The sequence below is a fragment of the Cercospora kikuchii genome (assembly GCF_019650295.1).
Source record: "Cercospora kikuchii DNA, contig_00009, whole genome shotgun sequence".
Taxonomy (NCBI): Eukaryota; Fungi; Ascomycota; class Dothideomycetes; order Mycosphaerellales; family Mycosphaerellaceae; genus Cercospora; species Cercospora kikuchii.
Window position 1 is genome coordinate 1,554,361 of NW_025408590.1, and position 14,907 is coordinate 1,569,267.

Consider the following 14,907-nt stretch of genomic DNA (forward strand, 5'->3'; position numbering starts at 1 on the left):
CAGAAGCATGTTGCTACACCTATCGTGTTTCTGGCGCACCCATCTCTGGCCGATTCTTCAGCCGAAACAAGCGTCTATGGACAAAAGCGATGTCGTTCGAAGCGAAGGAAGAGACCCAGACCGCACCTGACGATATTTCATCTATTCTACCAGCAAGCTTCCCCATGAGGCAGTCGAATCGCGAGCTTGGCGGTCCTATCGTTACACGACATCTGCACTGCCTCTTCCTCGTCGTCAACAGACACCTTGACCTGAACACTCGACCTTGCCTGAATGTAGCACCAACACCGCATCAGCACTCTCGGCAGATTTTGAGACCAGGAAACTTCACAGAAAGTCATGAGCTACGCGACATGTCTTCTATTATTGACTATGTGATTATCTAGTACCTCATCCTCTGGATCTGTATGATACTCTTCCAGTATGCCATCATACCACCCATAGTGATTGGTGACTGTGGCATCTCCCGCGCGAACAGTCGCCCCTTGGACATCTTTGGGAGGAGCACTTTTCTTCCAAAACGTCCGGGGCGGGATATATTCGCCTTCTTCAGGCGGAGGCGGATTTGACGCAAAAGAAGCCGCCTCTTTCAGGGAGTGAGATCTGACCAAAGCAGGCGTCCCGGTCCTCTGTGCCTTGGGTGCGTGCAGAGGCAGGGCAAGACTGTCACCGAATCGCTCCATACCAACGTCCGGACTGCTTTGCCTTCGAACGAAGTCTTCCTGGATGACGTCCTCTTCCCCAAAATGTGACTGCGGAGTGGAACTCTGCTTTGCAATATTCTCAAGCTCGAAATTGAACCCACTCGAATCCGTCGCTGCTGCGGAGCGGTTGAAGTGCCCTCTTAGTTCAAGGTTGAAGCCACTGGATTCTGTCTTGGCTGGAGAACTGCCGTATGGCGTAGTCGATAACAACCCATCGCCGTCGTTTTCCTCATCTACGAACGCAAAAGGATTGCCCGGGTCGTGATACCATGTCCGGCGGACACGGCGCATTGTATGGCTGCCAGAAATCTTCATGTACCGTTCATCATTCACTTTGCGAGGCCTTGAAGGTGAGCTACTCCTGCTTGAGCTATGGCTAACATTGTCATCTTCTCCTGCTTCTTCGCGATGATCATCGTCGTCGTCCTGCACATCTCCGATTCCTTGACTACAGTCAGCTCTCGAACGCACTTCTGAATGGTAAAGATGAAACAGACACAAATGAAAAAAGGAAAGAAAACTTGCTAGGGACTCTAATCATCAATACAGCCTTTTCTTTCCTCACCAACCGCAAGGCAAGTCCAGCTCACCATGTCAGCAGCCCGGTCAACACCCAAAACGATATTACCTATAACCCTTTTCTCAGAAGAACCGCGCCGCCCCAGCATCAGAATCCACGATATCATAATGAAGCAACTTACCTTCCAATCTCCGCTGATAGCAAACCTCACACAACCCTTGTCTAAGACTCTCCACAGGAGCAGCATAAGGACATCCAAAACATCGCTGTCTGCCTTGACTCGCATCGGCATCTACGAAACTCAAATCGGAATCCACAGAATCCCTTCTTTTGCTGTTGTTGTGAGATTTCGAAGATTTGAAAGGATCAATCATCGCGTGAGACAAGAAATGAGCGAAATCCTCACCTTTGGTGTGCGCCTTGGCTTTTGTTTGAGGTTTGGGTGGTGGTGGAGAAGGGGGAGGATTGCGGTGGCTGGAAGCGAAGTCTACACGTGAGGTTTCTTTCTGCAAAGCCCATTCTCTGTCTCTGCGGAGTTTTGCCGCGCGTTCGGCGGGTGTAGGGCGGAGGTCTTTGGGAGGAGGAGTTGGAGGGCGATCTTCCTCTTCTTTACTTCTTCGGAGGAGGAATTGGCGTTCGTATTTGGATTTTACGGATGTTAGCCAGTCGTCGTTTCGATCTTTCGGGCTGCTGGCTTCGGTTATGCGTGAGCGTTCTGAGGAGCTACGGCCGAAGAAGTCTCGTAAGAGACCTCGGTGAGACCCGCTGCTATCGGGACGATCTAGAGGAGTTCTGGGCCTTGTTTGATTAGGAGTGTTGTTGGAAGGTCCACGATATGGAGGCCAGAGACCAGGACTTTCGGAATATGCTGGCGGCGGTGGTAGTGGTGGACTGACAGGACGAGGAGCCTCGAGGGGTGTTTGCGATCTGCTGTCTATTCCGCCTGTTTGGTAAAAGCCCGAGGAGTCTCGATAGATATAAGGAATCCGAGGGGGCTCGTTGCTCGATATCGTGCGAGCGTGGCTTGCAGGACGATATTGATACTGCTGCTGTTGCTGCTGGACATACTGTCGTTGCGGTTGTTGCTGTTGAACTTGCTGCTGCTGCTGTGGTTGCTCACGCTCATACTCATATCCCGAAAAATACCAATCCATATCGTCCCTCTCGTCAAGAGAATAGGGCGATTCTGTTGCTGGTACTGCTGCTGCTACACGCTCCAGGCGCGAGGCAGGCTGATCGTTCAGAATCAGCTTTCCGGTCAAGTCACAGCGTGTGAGTGTTTCGTAGTGCATACTTACAGTTGTGTTGTTGAATATGTGTTATGGAGGGAGTTCTGGAAAGGAAGTGGCGTGAAGCGAAGTGGAAGTGAAATGGCACCGGAAACAGAAGAGTACTCGTTCGGACAAAGGAAATGGGTGTCGATTGATGATGGTAATGCTGCTGGTGCTGTGAAAGAACATCTTTGCGGACAATGGGATTTTATTCTTGGAATAGAGAGCTCTCAATGAAGTCAAAGAAGGCTCTCTTGTCTCATTCGGGAGGGTAGCAGTGTGAAAGGAAAGACATTGCATTGTCTGACGTACACTGCACTGCAGCGAGACGAGACAGCGACAGTCGAAGCAGTCGAGACGGAGTAAGACGACACTTTCAGAATTGCTATCTTGTTGTAATCTTGTTGAACTGTTAACAAAAATACCATTTCTTGTCTCTGCTTTGCTATACTACCAAACAATGCTAAAGTTTGGGCTTGACTGTGGACCATCTGTGGCTGCTCAATCGTCACGCGCAACAATTTGAATTTTTCGAGTGCCAGCCACGCTCGACAACAAAGATTAACGACGTGACATCCAGTGTCTCTCCAACCAAGGTCACATGTCCGCCCATTTCAAGATGCATTAAAAAGTGGAGCGTCATCGGCCTGGAGAGATGTTAGTGTTTGAAGTAGCATGAAGCGGATAATTGGGTTGACATACCCATTACGCAGTTCCCAAATTCACCCAACTCATAGTGCGAAAGCCAAAGTACCAATAACAATAGACAGCGCGGCGAAGCCAAACTGGCCGTAGGATGAAGCAGCACCCTGGTATGGTGGTGGTGTGACGCCCGTTTCGCCAGCTGGAGGTGGCAGACCGCTGCTGCCGGTGGCGACGCACTCTGGTCCAGGGCATTTCACAGTCGTGCTAGGCGTTGGGTATGGTGCAGCAGTTGGTGCAGTGACGCCTGGACGAGTTGGGACATTGCCGCCTGGTGGTGGGTTGCCAGAGTCGTCTCCGCCGCTTGGCTTAGGAGGAGTGCTGCCGTTGTCGCCTCCGTTGTCGCCTCCTGGTGGAGGGTATTGGCCTGGAGGACCGGTTGGCGTGGGCCCTACAGCGGTGCCGCTGGTAGCCTCGCAATCGCATGGCTCGGTGATTGTCACCAGAACAGGCTTTGTTGGCATTGCGCCCTTGCAGCCGCCGCATTCCTTCACGGTAGTTGTAAATCCTGGAGGCACGTAGTCTGGACCGTGGGTCCATGTAGGCTCTGGGCCTTCGCACGTTTCAGTGATGGTGTGTGTCACTGGAGCAAGTCCAGTCTCGCAAACAGATTGGTAGACCGTAGTGTAGACAGTAGTGTGCTTCGTCGGTGTGGGGATGCCCGAAGACTCATCGTGGTGGCACTTTGGGCAGTAGGTAGCAGTGACACCTTCGGTGACAGTGATCATCGTCTCGATCGATGCTGTCGGGCAGTCATTGTAGGTGACTGTGGTATATGAGAGTGGCGATTCCGCTGGATATCCTGCCTGCGCGGACACGCCGGCGACAGCCAGCGCTGCGGCGGCAGCTTGTGATCGCACCTTCATCTCGAAGTGTGCAGGTTGACGATGAGTAGTTTCGGTGGATCCTTGACGCGTATGTTGCGACCGGTAGAATCTGCTGAGCGAACGACTGTCGAGTTAGAGCGAGCGAATGTGGGAACCAGCAGTATGAATGCTTGGAAGATCAGAACGAGTGATGATCTACCGGAAGCAGTAATTAGTAGCTGACAGACGAAAGCGACCTGGTCGACCAAGAGGTATGCAGCCTTATACTACGGCAACCGTTCGCGGCGCGCGGTGTTGATACGGTTCACATTCCTGGGGAAATTGCTTGTGCCATTCCGCAGCTCGACGAAAAACAGCCCAATGTGGCAACGACTCACCACCACACGGCAAGCGAGATAGCATGCCACTGGAGTCTGCTCTCCCGCTCTATTGTAGCCGGACTGGTTCGCATCAAAGTCTTGATTGCGTCCCTCTGCGATCTCAGTCTTGGCGCCTTGCTGTCTTGATCGTACTGGTGACTTTGAGACGATTAACATGCTTGGGAAGCGAGCAGTCGGGATCCTTGACCGATGCCACGATTTCATGGTCAGGCACTGCTCCGTATGCACCTCGCAGGTTCTCCTATTGTTCAACGAGTCTCCTCACACGCAAGTGACTTGTTTCAATTCCCGCGTGAGCACACGAAGCCCTCATCTTTCTTTGACACGGAATAATGGCCTTGATCGCACGTGTTCGAGACCAAGAAGAGCATGCGCGAGCGTTCTCATTGGTGTTTTGCGGCCGCTTCCCGGATCAGTGGACTGAGTCCAATGGGCCGGCCTCGTCACGGACTTTCCGCATATCTTAGCAGGCGTGGCATGTAACGAGCGACACGCGCAACGCACTGCGCCCGTTCGCTCTCGTTTGGATCTCCATCTTGTTTGCGTTTGTGCGGCGCACACCTAAAACCCAACGACAGTCCCCCCCGCTATCAATGATGATGCTGGAGTGAGAAACATCCTCAGGAGCGAAGACACCGTGGCCTACCGAAAGCAACGCGCAGAAAGCTGGATGCAAGAAGTCGAAAGTATACCGAAGTCCAGACTCATGGCTGATGGCTCGCCATCGAGCGAACCGATCAGAGCTCGCTTACCCGTCTACCTGACGTCGAACCCGAGACCGCGAACGCCAGCCAGCACACGTAGACAAAACGCCGGACAGCTCGCCATGATCTCATCAGCTCGGCTCTTGACGGTCTTGGTTGTTCGCAAGAGCTCGATGCCTAGGCATGCCGCAGCGATATCGCAAAGGTAGGCGATGAAGTAAGAGAAAGCTCTTTCGGGAGAACTCGGGGCACGCGCTCAATTCTCGATCGCCGGCTACGCTCGAGGGGTGAATATCCAAGACATCGAGATGCTAGTCATGTATCAGAAGAGTACTGTAGATGGGGTGATGGTCTTGAAGGAGAAAGAACAAGAAGCGCGGAAAGAGGACGAGGGGTGGGCAAAACGAATGCCAAGGCTCGCTTTGTCACGAAAGTGACACGCCCGCTCCGCGTACAGAAGTCTCACCGTACAGAGGACGCCGGACGGTAGGAAATACACTTGAAACTTTGGCCCACTGGGAAGGAACAAATTTTGAATCTGGGTATATCATGACTTTCATTTCAGTGGCTTTTTGCCCTTTGCTTTCGACTCATGCGTTTACTGAGGGCCAAGTCTTTTCGCTAATATCAAACCGCTTAGATGTTGACAGCGGTGCGGAAGTTGTTGCCTGCATAGACAGCATTGCTGCCCAGCTCCTCCTCGATGCGCAGGATCTGGTTGAGCTTGGCGAGACGCTCGGAACGTGCTGGAGCACCGGTCTTGATCTGTCCAGCGCGAAGACCGACAGCGATGTCTGCAATAGTCACATCCTCGGTCTCACCAGATCTGTGCGAGACCATGACGCCCCACGTCGCGCCATACGCATCCTTGGCGGCCTGAATGGCCTCAGTGATGGTACCAATCTGGTTGACCTTGAGAAGAAGAGCGTTACAAGCCTTGGTCTCGATAGCCTTCTTGATGAAAGTTGGGTTGGTCACAGTCAAATCATCACCGACGAGCTGGAAATCGGTGTTCTTGTAGAAGTAGCTCCAGGCCTCCCAGTCATCCTCGGCGAATGGATCCTCGATGGACACGATTGGGTACTTCTTGGCGAGAGCGCGGTATTGATCTGCGAGTTGCTCGTATGTGACCCACTTGCTCTTGTCGCTGTCTGGGTTCTTGAAGTCCAAATCGTACTTCTTCTCCTCGGTCTTGTAGAATTCTGATGAAGCAACATCCATGGCAATCTTAATCTGGCCAGTGTAGCCAGCAGCCTCGATCGCCTCGGTGATCAGGTCGAGAGCCTCCTCAGCGGTCTGAATATCTGGTGCGACACCTCCCTCGTCACCGACATTGCCGGCAGACTGGCCGTACTTCTTCTTGGCGAGGGTCTTGAGCTTCTGGTAGACCTCAGCGCCCTGGCGCATGGCCTCGGTGAAGGTAGGTGCCTCACTGCGTAACCAGGTCAGCTCATGTAACTCAGTCACCCCATTGACCGATCGACTTACGATGGGACAACCATGAACTCTTGGAAAGCGAGACGGCCACCGGCGTGCGAGCCACCGTTGAGCACGTTCATGAAAGGAACTGGCAAGACGTATGGCTTCTTGGTGCCAGCGAGATCGCTAATGTGGGCGTAGAGTGGGACACGCTTCTCAGCGGCAGCAGCCTTGGCTACGGCCATGGAAACACCGAGGATCGCATTCGCACCGAGAGTGGTCTTGTTCGGTGTACCATCGAGCTTGTTGAGGAAAGCGTCGACGGCGGATTGGTCCTTGACGTCAAGGTTCTCCTTGATCAGAGCTGGAGCGATCTTCTCGTTCACATTGGCGACAGCCTTGGTGACACCTGAGTGTGTATCCTTGTCAGAATCGCCATCTTACTTGTCTCGACAGGTCGCATAATCTTACCCTTGCCGTTCCACTTGCTCTTGTCCTCATCACGGAGCTCGCAGGCCTCGTGTGATCCAGTGGAAGCACCAGAAGGAACAATGGCGCGGTGGAGACCAGTTTCAGTGACGATGTCAACCTCGACGGTTGGGTTACCGCGAGAGTCGTAGACGGAGCGTGCGTGGATCTTGGAGATACCCATGTTGGCGGCTGATTCCTGGACTTGCAAGTCAGTCAAGTTTGCGTTGTGATGCGTTCGGTAGCGAAGCAAAAGCAGCTTGAGGGCCTGAACGACGTCTGCCCCTCACTGCCGAATGGCTTCATTGACAGCGTGTTTGGCACGAAGCAGAGAGGACTGAGGGTGCATACGTACTGTCACTGTGTAGAAGGGTTGTTTTGATCAGTGAGTTGGGGAGAGAAAGTGCGTGAGAAGAAGAAAGGTGATGCGAAGAAGTGACAACACAAAATGTTTCGAGATGCTCGCTGCTCAACGGACACCCCACCAAGCCCACCACGACGTGTGACAAGGATGAGCCATCGGCGGTGCACGGAATATACCCGACTGCAGGCCCGAACTCAAGCGATCCATTCTGCAGTCCACACGTGCTCTGCTGTTTCTGCCTGCTTTCTTGCCTGACATCGCAATAGGAATGGCCATTCTCTGAATGCAGTCTAGCTGAACACGAGATGCGTATATGCCGTGCTGTACACGCGCTGGAGAGCCGGTCACGGTACGCATTGCATGGCATGCGAGATCAGATCCATCCGCCCAAGCCAGGATTCCTCGCCTGGCGCCTTCTCCCAAGAGTGAGGCGGTGACTGATGATCTCTCGTCATGCAGATACGCCCAGACGGAGGTGAGGAAGCAGGAAGCGGATGTTGGGATGCAACAAATATCTTGTGATGCATGAGGCTCTCATTCGGCGCGGATGCTGCCGCGCCGACGATGATGGAAGGTGCGCCGCGCGTGTTTGGAGCCTCACGGGCACTTGCTACTGAGCTCGCATGCACGAGCTCCATCACTCACATCGCATCGCATCTATCAACCTTTCACCACTCTCCCGTCGACTGCTGATCAGCTTGCGCGCTACTGTAAAGTAGCAGTCACTACGACCGATACCAACACACCCGCCACATCAGCACCATGTCGGACCCGGAGAGAGATCACGCACTGGAGGAATACAAGAACAGACTTCTCGAATCGAGGGAGTGGGAGGCGAAGCTCAAGGCGCTACGATTAGAGATCAAGGGCCTACAACGAGATTTCGATGTGTCGGAGGAAAACATCAAGGCACTGCAGAGTGTTGGTCAGATCATCGGCGAGGTGCTGAAACAGCTTGATGAGGAGCGCTTCATCGTCAAAGCATCATCAGGGCCTCGATATGTCGTCGGCTGCAGATCAAAAGTCGACAAAGTGAAGCTGAAGCAGGGTACACGTGTTGCGCTGGACATGACCACTCTCACAATCATGCGCATGCTTCCCCGGGAGGTCGATCCGTTGGTGTACAATATGTCGCTCGAGGATCCGGGACAGGTATCATTTGCGGGTATCGGTGGGCTGAACGACCAGATCAGAGAGCTGCGAGAAGTCATCGAGCTGCCACTGAAGAATCCAGAGCTCTTCTTGCGGGTTGGTATCAAGCCGCCGAAGGGCGTACTGCTGTATGGTCCTCCCGGGACTGGCAAGACACTTCTCGCGCGTGCTGTGGCCAGCTCGCTCGAGACAAATTTTCTCAAAGGTACGCGCTCCGGAATCGTGCATTGCCAATAACTGCTAACGTGACGCCTAGTCGTTTCATCCGCCATCGTCGATAAGTACATCGGAGAATCCGCCCGCCTCATTCGCGAGATGTTCGGTTATGCCAAAGAACACGAGCCCTGCATCATCTTCATGGACGAGATCGACGCAATCGGTGGGCGGCGTTTCAGCGAGGGAACCAGTGCCGATCGTGAGATTCAGCGTACATTGATGGAGTTGCTCAACCAGCTTGATGGATTCGACTATCTTGGAAAGACAAAGATTATCATGGCGACCAACAGACCAGATACTCTCGATCCAGCGCTTCTGCGTGCTGGTCGGCTGGACAGAAAGATCGAGATCCCGCTGCCGAACGAGGCTGGACGATTGGAGGTGCTCAAGATTCATGCTTCAAGCGTGCAAAAGGAGGGAGAGATCGACTTCGAGTCAGTGGTGAAGATGAGCGACGGGCTCAACGGAGCAGATCTGAGGAATGTGGTGACAGAAGCTGGGCTTTTTGCAATTAAAGACTACAGGGAATCCGTGAGCCAGGACGATTTCAACAAAGCAGTACGAAAGGTCGCCGAGAGCAAGAAGCTAGAAGGTAAGAGACATGCGTTTCACCGCGATTTTGCGGCCTCTTTGACTAGTGCTAACGTTCATGACAGGCAAGCTGGAGTATCAGAAATTGTAAAGGCAATGAAGAACATAGTGATGACTCTGCATAATCTGTCATTGAGCATGGCGTTACGAGGACAAGGCCGAGCAATGATAGAACGCTTCGCGAGACCACTGTACTATATCGAGGAGTATTTCGAATGCTACCAACATTCAAACAGCTTTCTACAGCCGCTTGGCGTTTTCCTGGGTGAGGGGGTGCATCAGGACCGCAGCGGAGTCGTGCGATCAGCCTGACGCGTGCCGGGGGTACAGGAGTCGCTCGCATGTAATAGCGCTGTATCGAAGTTCGTACGTCAGACTCTGAGGCGGCTGACTGCAGGAGAACCAAAGCTACATTAGTCTTTGGTCGAAAGATGACACTAGATCAAACTTCGTCATACAGGCAACAGCACGCCCTCCAATGGGTAAACGCCCTTTTGCGTATCGTGAATTAGCGCGACTACTCAGACCTGTGTCAATTGTCGAGAAACATTCAGCTTTCCGATCAGTTTCCGGTGGCAGCTCCCACTGCCCTGAGTGCTCCCAACGTGTGATTGTGAAAACAATGCCTTCCACATGACCTTCTCGATCTCAACTAATTGTATCGATCACTTGTGCAGAAAACACGAGCAGCACAGGTGAGGGATTTCGCCAAGGCTGATCGCCTGCCCTGACATCACTCTTCGTGCATTCTTGGACTTCCGGATCTTGTGGCTGGAAGGTGATAGGATCGAACAACTTGTTCCTGCTCTTTCACATCGACAAGTTCGTTCAGAAATTACAAAGGCTCTGTAGAGTGCGACAGAGCTTCAGATGGGCTTTGGCCGTGTTTTGAAATCCAACACCAACATCGTCTAACGTGTTTGATAAGCATGTGAATCAGATAGGCATGTGCATCAACTTTACGAGGTAGATAACTTTGATTCTTGATATCTTATGCTATAGGTGTCAGAACTACCTCAAAGATGGATCAATTGAATGCTCAGAAGTTACTCTATCTAATAGACAACCTCTTGAGTTGTGTCCTTGGACACCACACTTGCTGCAGGTTGGTTTGGCTCTTGGCTGTCTCTCAATCTGACTAACCAACTCCATTGCTATTTGAGCCTGTGACTGAGCCATGTCTCTGGCAGCCAATTCATCAGTGTCAAGGCCAAGTGTTAGCTTAATCTTCTTCCTTGGGGCTCTATGAGACTGTAATTCCTTGATAATAGTCTTCATATTGTCATGTTCACCCTGGAGTAATGTCATAGCAGCCTGTGACCTTTTTAACCCTCTTGACAACCTGTCCACTGCCTCAATAATTGAGGTTGGTGAGCTGTTTTGATGCCTAGCAATCCTAGCCTTGATTTTGCCTGTATGCCTCTCAATCTGCCTTGGATTCTGAGGGGTATTCTGTGTATCTGATGAACATAGTGGTGGTGGAGTTGGTGTTTTGTAACGCAGTGTCAGCTTGGACAGCACAGCCTGTGGATCGAGTGGTAACAAGCCTGAGCCTCTAAAGGCACCTCTGATCGTGTTTGGAGTAAATGCAGCTTCATAGGCAGGCCTGAGTTGTGGTAGGAAGTCTTCTTTGATCAGGCTGTAGTATCCAACCATGCCAAGCCTTTGGATTCTGGCTGAATATGCCTTCTTTAATGGACCAAAACAGCCAACATCCAAAGGCTGTAGCAAGTGAGAGGAGTGTGCAGGCATACAGAGGGTAATAATGCCTTGTTCCTCACAGAATGACTCAAACTCTGGTGTCATATGGCTGTCATGGCCATCCAGAATCAAGAGCCTCTTCTGACCAACAGTTCTGTGCTTGGTATAGTCATCAAAGTGCTGAATCCATGCTATTCCATGGTTATAGGAAGTCCAGCCTTTAGGACTAACTCCAAGCTTCCAGTTTGGTGGTAGGTGTTTGAACCAGGCTCTGTTCATTTCCTTGCCAGAGAAGATAACATATGGAGGCACTGACCAGCCTTCTGCATTAATACAGGCAATGACTGTGTGCCACTGCGTTGAATCAGAAACCAAGGCCTTAGGTCGTTGCCTACGCTCTGTAGCAGTAACAACTATGGTATTCTGACAGTGTCCAAGCCTGAATCCACTCTCATCAAAGTTGTATATGTCGTGCTCTGTAATTCCATGGAAGGCTATCATGTTTTGAACCAGTGTAAACCACTCTGAGATAACCCCTGGATCCTCATTCTTTGCCCTTTGGCTTGATAACCTCCGTGATAGCCTTGTTTCCAAGCCTGGATAACGATTGACAAAGTTATGAGCCCATCTTTGGCCAACCTCTTGTCCATTCCGTGCCTTGGTTATTGAGGACGCCCAGCTTCTGATTACAGCCTGTGTTGGCGAGTAACCACGTGAATCTAGGTCCAGAATCTTCTGATAAACTACCTCCTCTTCTACCGGAGTCAAGGCTCTGTTCGTTGGCGGTGTACCAGTCTTTGGAGCCGTACCATGGAGTCTGCGGTTGACGGTAGAATATTTGACTCCGTAGGCGGCTGCAGCGCGTCGCACGCTTGGAAATCGACCTGACAGGTAATCACGAACAGCATTCTGAATACACTCTTCGTTTGGAGGTGCCATCGCGTAAAATGGTGGAATAATGGACGCGTTTAGTAATGGTGGTGGATACGAGATGGAAGTTGATGCACATGCCTATCTGATTCACATGCTTATCAAACACGTTAGACCCCAGAACAGCCAGGATTGAGAGAAAGGAGCGGCGCCTGGGGCCTAGCCGCCACCGCTTCTACCCATGGACTTCACCATCCTCAAAGACGATGGCTACGGCAAGAACCGAAGAGAGGGCTCGACGTCCTTTGACGCGATTGTAGGAGCTTTCATCCCGACTTTTATCATCTCTGTCATCTACTTGATTATCTTCACATTCATCCGAAACTACTTCAGGAAGACTTTCGCGCCACGAACGTACCTGGGAACCATTCCGGAGAAAGACCGCACGCCAGCTTCTCATGCGGATGGCAAGTCATGGCTTCACGACTTTCGCCAACTCACGGACAAATTCGTCTTAAAGCACAATTCGCTTGATGCGTACTTGTTTCTGCGATTCCTGAAGTTCATCATCGTGGTTTGTGTTGCAGGATCGTGTTTGACCTGGCCGATTCTGTTCCCGATCAACGCCACTGGAGGAGGGAATGCGAGCCAGTTGGATCGGATAAGCTTCAGTAACATCGCAAAGAACTCCCACCTTTGGGCACATACGGTAGTGGCGTGGGTGCTCTTCATCGGCATTTTCTTGGCCATCGCGTTCGAAAGGCTGAGGCTCATCGGAATCAGGCAGGCGGCCTACCTGAACGAGCCCTACTCCTCAAGGCTGTCAGCGAAGACGGTGCTTTTCTTGAATGTGCCGCAGGACGCACTTTTGCAGGAGAATTTGAACAAGTATTTTGGCGACGAGGCTAAACACTCTTGGCCTGTCAAAGATACTGGAGACCTGCCAAAATTGATTGAGGAACGAAGTGCTGCTGTGGAGGACCTAGAAAGCGCGCAGTACGACTTCATTGTCAAGAACACAAAAGTCCAAAAGAGCAATCCCAGCGCTGCGTCACAGTCGGACGGATCTATCGAGAATGGGAATGGTCACGCTCAGACGAAGCATCGCCCGACGACGAGGAAACCGCTGATAGTAGGTCAAAAATTGGATCGTATCGAAACTGCGAGGGAAAAGCTGCTGCACATCGAAGAACGCATCAAGGCCGTTCGTGCTGCGCCAAGTAGAAACATTCCTGGTGAAGGCGCTGTCTTCGTATCATTCACCAGTCAAGAGGCAGCACATCGAGCATTCCAGCGAGTCCGATTTCACAAGCAATTGCCGATTCAAGATCGATACTTGGCTGTGCAGCCGAAAGAGGTCCTATGGCAGAATGTGCAGCTGCCAGTTGCAAACCGACTGAGCAAAGCATCGCTGGGACTTGTTTTCGTCATTGCCTTTACGATCTTCTTCGCCATTCCAGTCGGTCTGGTAGGAACGCTGAGCAACGTCAGAGAACTTGCTGATAAGGTCAAATTCTTGAGCTTTCTCAAGGACTTGCCAGACTGGATCTTGGGGATGCTGGTCGGTTTTGTGCCTCCTGCTGTGGTCAGTTGGTTTGTGTCCTACGTTCCGAAGCTGTTCAGACACATCGCCAAACTATCTGGCGAGCCCACTATACCACAGGCAGAGTTGAAGACTCAAGCTTGGTTTATGGTGTTCCAGGTAGTGCAGGTGTTCTTGGTGACTACATTCTCCTCGGGCGCTGCAGCAGTCGCGACCAAGATAGCCAAGGATCCACGATCGGCGCCCGACCTGCTGGCTTCAAGTCTGCCAAAAGCCTCCAACTTTTACCTGACATACTTCATCTTGCAAGGCACAACAAGTGCCGCGAGCAATCTGTTGGACTACTCTGAGCTCTTCGAGTACCTATTCTATGAGTACATCTGGAATAAGACGCCACGAGAGAAGTTCCAGACATATGCTCAGATGCGCGGAACACCTTGGGCAGCATGGCTCCCCAAGTTCACCAACTTCTTGATCATTGCAACGGCTTATGCCTGCATTCAACCTCTTATCATCGGGTTTGCAGCAATCGGCGTCGCACTGTTCTACTTCAGCTACAAGTACAATCTGCTCTACGTAAGGCAGACCAAGATTGACACGAAGGGCGAAGCATACAAACGAGCTCTGCAGCAGATGCCAACAGGTCTGTACCTTGCAGAATTGTGCTTGATTGGTCTCTTTGGTGCCAGAAAAGCAAGTGTCCAGACTGCGCTGATGATCGTGCTGCTTGTGATCACTGCTGTCGCAAATCTTGCTCTCGACAGAACACTTCGCCCTCTTGAACTATACCTTGGAGTGGACAAGTGGCAAGAGATGGAAGTTCCTCTTTTAGCAGAAGAAGACGGCATTGATCCGAATGACGAGGCTGCACTACATGCTGCATCGCATGGCCGCCGTCTGGGTCTCAACAAAATGCCTTCTCCTCTGCCACGATGGTTGAGTGACTTTTTCGATTCGATCGTTGCCTCATCTCGAGAGCAAATGCGTTCCTGGCTTCAAGAGGATGATGGAACAGAAGGGGAGTCATACGCATTGAGTGATGAGGATACCGACAAGGCATACACAGCCCCTGCCTTTACGTCCAAAACGCCGAAGGTCTGGATCCCAAGTGACAAATATGGTATATCCAAGCAAGAGATCGAGCATAACGAGAAAGAAGGCATTGAGACGACGAATGAGGCTGCAGAGATTGATGAGGATGGTCGGTTGCATTGGGATCACAATTTCGAGAATGTTCCGATTCATTCGAAGCCGAAAGTGATATAGTGCGAGGGAGAGACCATACGGCAGACAGGACGTGCTTTTTGAAAAGTTGTATGACTGTAAGATAGTATTCGAAATTGATCCGGTCTTGAACGGAGTCACTGTAACACAAGTTGCAGCTGCCGGCAATGCAAGCCGCTTTCATGTGCATGTGCATGTCCTTCCCGTCCGACGGGTGCTGTAACGCATACGCGGTGGAAGATCTGGCCATG

The 14,907-nt window shown here is 51.7% G+C and overlaps 5 protein-coding genes across 5 annotated transcripts; 2 read left to right on the forward strand and 3 right to left on the reverse strand.

Moving 5' to 3' along the window:
* Window positions 1-344: 344 nt before the first annotated feature.
* On the reverse strand, window positions 345-2,516 carry CKM354_001273000 (uncharacterized protein; the record flags this gene model as incomplete). Its single annotated transcript, XM_044808255.1, has 2 exons — window positions 345-1,147; window positions 1,406-2,516. 2 exons carry the CDS (start codon window positions 2,514-2,516, stop codon window positions 345-347), a joined length of 1,914 nt encoding a protein of 637 aa, XP_044664190.1.
* A 710-nt stretch (window positions 2,517-3,226) lies between these two features.
* CKM354_001273100 (uncharacterized protein) lies at window positions 3,227-4,063 on the reverse strand (the record flags this gene model as incomplete). Its single annotated transcript, XM_044808256.1, has 1 exon — window positions 3,227-4,063. One exon carries the CDS (start codon window positions 4,061-4,063, stop codon window positions 3,227-3,229), a length of 837 nt encoding a protein of 278 aa, XP_044664191.1.
* A 1,681-nt stretch (window positions 4,064-5,744) lies between these two features.
* CKM354_001273200 (uncharacterized protein) lies at window positions 5,745-7,179 on the reverse strand (the record flags this gene model as incomplete). Its single annotated transcript, XM_044808257.1, has 3 exons — window positions 5,745-6,540; window positions 6,597-6,936; window positions 6,999-7,179. The coding sequence occupies 3 exons, from the start codon at window positions 7,177-7,179 to the stop codon at window positions 5,745-5,747; spliced, it is 1,317 nt and encodes a 438-aa protein (XP_044664192.1).
* Window positions 7,180-8,121: 942 nt separating this feature from the next.
* On the forward strand, window positions 8,122-9,409 carry CKM354_001273300 (proteasome regulatory particle base subunit RPT4; the record flags this gene model as incomplete). The annotated part of the gene is made up of 3 exons (XM_044808258.1): window positions 8,122-8,716; window positions 8,768-9,319; window positions 9,384-9,409. 3 exons carry the CDS (start codon window positions 8,122-8,124, stop codon window positions 9,407-9,409), a joined length of 1,173 nt encoding a protein of 390 aa, XP_044664193.1.
* A 2,721-nt stretch (window positions 9,410-12,130) lies between these two features.
* CKM354_001273400 (uncharacterized protein) lies at window positions 12,131-14,698 on the forward strand (the record flags this gene model as incomplete). The annotated part of the gene is made up of 1 exon (XM_044808259.1): window positions 12,131-14,698. One exon carries the CDS (start codon window positions 12,131-12,133, stop codon window positions 14,696-14,698), a length of 2,568 nt encoding a protein of 855 aa, XP_044664194.1.
* Window positions 14,699-14,907: the final 209 nt, after the last annotated feature.